Genomic DNA, 5,072 nt, shown 5'->3' with positions numbered 1-5,072 from the left:
AAGGGATATACATCACTGTCTTACAGATTCCCAGCTTCAGCAAAGCAAGAACATATAAATATTCAAAGTTCAGAATTTGCTTCAAGACTTCACTCATCGAAAGTTGCTCAAGAGGAAATAAATAAAACAACAGAAAGGCTAATTATTGAAACTAAATGTCGGTTTCATAAAATTCTGATCAAGTATGGCTCAGTTTCTTTATCTTATCATTTTTAGAGGGGATAAATGCTATTGCAGCATGTCAGAATTCTCAAGGTTTTCTACACCTATGACCAAATATTAGTGTCAAGATACATAATTTCAAAAGGAACCCATTGTTTACATGCAAGCTAATGGCGTGGCAGGCCATTTAACAAATCTGGGATCATTCTGTAATCCCCTCACAGCGACAATATCAGTAACAGAGGACCGGCAGTAACATTCAAGGAGAAGAAGGAAACTGGAAGAAGGGAAAGACAGGAGACTATTGCAGGCTAGTGAGATAGTCCACACAATAGACTACTGTTCCCCCACCCCAATAATGCCTTCATAGATAAAATCCACTAGATGCAAATACTTCAAGGAAGACTCTGCTGCCCTTGCAGTATTAGAAAACTAGTAAAAGTAAAAGGATATCTAGACTAAACAAAGGGATTTCTGGACCTGACTTGGTCGTTCATCAGGATCGGAACTCAAGAACTGCGAAAGAGGTGTTTAAGAACCGCTGCTGGCTAGTCAGATTGGGCAGGTTCGTCTCTTGGAAAAAGAAAGGGCTTAACAGCGCCTGGGGGGCGATCTTCCATGGGATTCCTGTCTCATCCAATTTCCAATCACCTCGGGCATAGACATCACCATTTTCGATCACTACTTTCATCCTAATATGATAGAATAGGTCTGCCAGCTAGCTAGCTTACTAAGCCCCCCGCCCCCCAAGACCCGAGCGCGCACGCCGGGGGGCCAACAGAAAACGGGGGCCGAACCGAAAGAGGAGCCACACAGGCAAGCAGACCAGGCGGCCACCAACGGGGCCCCCCACCGGCAAGGGGTTGTTGTCCGGGGACCCCGGGGGTCGTCCGCCCGGGCAGGGCGCCGCCCGCAGAGGTAAGGCTGCCTACCATAGGACCCTTCCAAGAACTAGTGTTGGGTGCCTACATTAGGACTCTTCTACTGCAGTGTAGGAGTCTTGTGCACTGGGTACAACCTTTTTATTTTTTAATTTTTAATTTTTTTTATCATAATTTCAGAGAATAATTCAAACATCGAGACTTTAACCACAAAGCTCTAAAGCTGACAACTATATGCTTCTTTCACATTAACAGGAAACTGAAATATAAATGCAAAGTCTAATAGCAAACTTTGACAATAACCAAGAAACACTGTGCTGAGATCAAATTCTACAGTAAGGAGGGTAAAAAGCAGACGGAGTGAAAGATTGGGGATCAAAAGTAGAAGAAAAAAGCAGGCAATAAACCTTTAATTCAACAAATATAATGCAACAATATGTAATATTATTGAACCTACAGTAGTCAAATGGTAAAGAATTTCACTCTTAACACCAATCTTCATATCTCATAGATGTTAAAAGTAATTAACGTAAGCCATAAAGAGGTTCAAGGAAATTTCTACTAATACTCTGAGTACAAGTGGGAAAAAAAGAATAAGAAGAATAAGCAAATGATGGAGTTCAAGATGATTGTATTTTACTTGCAATTGCAGATTGTAGAGTCTTCACCTCCATTTACGAAGAATGTTAGAGTTGACAGGAAAAGTAAACAGTTGAGACCTAATTGTTGTAAACAGACTATTTTTGGGTAATAAAGAAATAAATTCTGGAAAGTATTTTATACTTAAGAGAATTTGGAATCCATGGTGATTGAGGCTGGATTTAGATCTTTCTAACCAGCTTCACTATAATAGCCATTTAAAATAATTCTTAAGTAACCAAATCCTAATTTATTAGTTTTGCGCTTATACTTGTATGCCAATTAAATTTAAGCCAAACTCCTAATGCAATGGCCATGCCCTTTTTTCTCCTAATGCAATGTTGTCCTCAACTTCCAACTTTATTCTTTACAACAGGCAAATTCTTGTTGAATTGACACAAATTCTCCGACAAGAGATAAATCTCTGTAACTTGAGGATGAGATTTATCTCCAACAACAAACTCATGTACAATGCCATCAAGTTCAATCCAGCTGCACCCAGGAACTTTACGTATTTCCTGTTCTTTCATTATTGTTCTAATTCTACTAACATCACTCCACATCCCAAAACCAGCATATAGATTGGAAAGAAGTATGTATGAACTAGGATTACATGAATCCAACTGAATAAGATGATTGGCTACCCATTTTCCCATGTCAAAGTTAAAATGATTCATACAAGCACTAAGCAAAGCTCTTAAAACCACATCATTTGGCTGAACTGGCATATCCTCTATCAATTTCCTTGCCTCCCTTAGGTGTCCTGCTCGGCCGAGGAGATCAACAATGCATCCATAGTGTTGAAGCTTGGGTTTTACATTATATACTCTCCTCATAAGCTCAAAGCACATCAAACCTTCCTTCAACAACCCCGCATGTCCACATGCATTTAGAACTCCAATGAATGTGATATCATCAGGCTTGACAGAAAGCCTCTCCATCTCCATGAAAAATTCTAGAGCCAATTCACCAAGGCCATGAATTGCTAGCCCATTGATCATTGCATTCCAGTGATCCACACCCTTCTCCTCCAGATTTTTGAACACCCACATAGCATCTTTAATGCTCCCACACTTTGAATACATGTCTATAAGGGCAACCCCAAGTTTTCCATCAACAGGCAACCGGTTATTTTCTATGTACTTATGTATTGATATCCCTTCATTGATCTGTCCTGATGCAGCTGCTGCAGAAAGGATAATTACCAAAGAAGCATGATCAGGAATTAAATTACTTTCAGTTTGCATCTTACGAAAGAGTTTTAAGGCTTCCCCACTGAACCCATTTTGAACATATCCTCCCATCATGGAATTCCAAGCAATAGCATCTCTTTCAGGCATATCGTCAAACAACCTTCGAGCCATGTCGACAATACCAGATTTGGCATATCCATCTATCATGATTACCCAACTGACTTTGTCCCTCGCAGGCATCCGATCAAATAATTCTTGGGCAGCTTCCAGCTTGCCGCACTTGACTAATCCATCAATGATTGAATTCCAGGAAATCAAGTCTCTCTGAGGCATTTGATCAAATAAAACCCAAGCCATCTCAAGCCCATCTATGGATTGTGCATACCCACGAATCATTGAATTCCATGATATCAGATTCTTGTCCTCCGTAGGCATCGTATCAAACATTTCCCCTGCAAAATCCGTCAAACCATTCTTAACATACCCATCAATCATTGAGTTCCATGATACTGAGTCTCGCTTCGTCATTCTATCGAACAACTGACGAGCAACTTCAACCAATCCACACCGCATATAGAAACCAATCAAGCAATTTTGCAAGAAAACATCCCACTGAAGTTCGGTCTTTCTTATCAGACAATGAATTTGCAATCCTTCCTTAATCAAAGTCAAGCGAGAGCATGCCTTGAGAACCAAAGAATATGAATATCTATCAGCACGAATTCCAAGCTGGAGCATCAAAGAGAAGAGGGCAATGGCTTGTCTGGGTTCTAACCCATGTGAGAAGGATCTGATAATGGCATTCCAGAGAAAAGGGTCATCTTGGTTTCCTTGAAACTTGTTAGCGTAGTGACAGAAGAAAACATAACGAGCGAATTCAGTGAGTGGTGGGTGTGGAGATGAAGCGAAACTGAGGATGATTTTGGTCGTTAAGGCAGCATTTTTAATAAGCCCAGTCGTTATGATGCGCGCGTGGATTTGGTTAACGTCCCTTATGGTTCTGCATTTCCTCATAAGAGGAAAAGTTGGAAGTGTGGAGTTCCATGGCTGACTTGATTGAACACAGACAACCATTTAAGCTTTCTTATCGTTTGCCTTCCAAGCTTTTCGACCGTTAGAAGAACAGAGCAACCGTTAATGCTTTTCTATCTAAGCATCAAAAGCAAGAAATGGTGGCGGTGTCTCTCATCCAGTCGTTGAGCATAATTTGAAGATAACGAAACGATGGCTCAATAGCTAATAGGAAAAAGGCCGTTAGGGTATCAAAGCGGCGGCGGGTGGCGATAGAGACCAGACGACCGAAGCGAGACGGCTGGAATGGCACCAGGCAAAAGCAACCACCACAAAACCACGACCGACGGGGAAAGCACACACAGGCGAGGGAGACGGACCGCCAAAGAGAAACACAAGAAAGGCGGGCGACGCCAACCAAACCAGCAACGGAAACCAGGATATTTGGGGCTTTTTGGCCAAACAACAGGGAAACCCGGCAAACGCCAAAAGACAACAACGCGGGGGAAGGCGGAAGCGAGACCGGACAAAGGGACGAGAAGCCAAGACCCGAAGCCCCACAAGCCCAAAGGGAGAACCAAGCCAAAAGGAACAGACCAAACACGCAAAACGAAGGGAGAACAAACAAGACCCAGCCCAAAAGGGACCCCCCCCCCAAACGGGGGGTGTATAAGCCAAAAGATATATACACAATATATAAAAGGACAGGGCGGGATCTATTATCCGAGCCCGAGGCAAGGAAAAGGCACCGGCGGGGGCCCGAAGCCACCAAAACCAAAAGGAAGGGACAGCCCCGAGGGGCAACACGAAAGAGACCCGACGCCGGGGGGGGCCCGGTCACTGTGGGAAACCAACACACTTGGAGCCCCCCAACACTGGGTTGGGTCTCCATTACAAGTTACTGGTAGCCCCTCTAATAGGTTCTTGCCTAAAGGTGGCTCAACCCATGTGTTGTGGGGAGAAGGGCAAAAAGTAGCATGTTTGAAGTATTTTCCTTTAATCAAGTGACCAGGAGTGAGTAACTCCCATGCCTTCCGAGCTAGAAGTGCAAGGTTAAAAGTATTCAATTTTCAAATGTTGAGGTCACCATCTCTGAGGGGTTGGCAAATAACATAAATTTTCAAAGAGACATCATAGATGAAACGAAAGAAGTGATCTATTTAATAAAAAGTAGCGTAGCGGTTCA

The 5,072-nt window shown here is 42.7% G+C and overlaps 1 protein-coding gene across 1 annotated transcript; it reads right to left on the bottom strand.

Moving 5' to 3' along the window:
- Positions 1-1,391: 1,391 nt before the first annotated feature.
- LOC149029692 (pentatricopeptide repeat-containing protein At2g45350, chloroplastic-like) lies at positions 1,392-4,033 on the bottom strand. Its single transcript, XM_089151340.1, is given in 2 exon segments — positions 1,392-2,068; positions 2,071-4,033. Coding segments are annotated over 2 exon segments (1,905 nt in total). The 5' UTR covers positions 3,950-4,033; the 3' UTR covers positions 1,392-2,042.
- Positions 4,034-5,072: the final 1,039 nt, after the last annotated feature.

This window comes from Hakea prostrata, chromosome 1 (genome assembly GCF_041222555.1).
Source record: "Hakea prostrata isolate BN-2017 chromosome 1, UWA_Hpros_2, whole genome shotgun sequence".
Classification (NCBI taxonomy): Eukaryota; Viridiplantae; Streptophyta; class Magnoliopsida; order Proteales; family Proteaceae; genus Hakea; species Hakea prostrata.
Note: the sequence above shows the minus strand (reverse complement) of the source record. Positions and strands in the feature narration are given on the sequence as shown.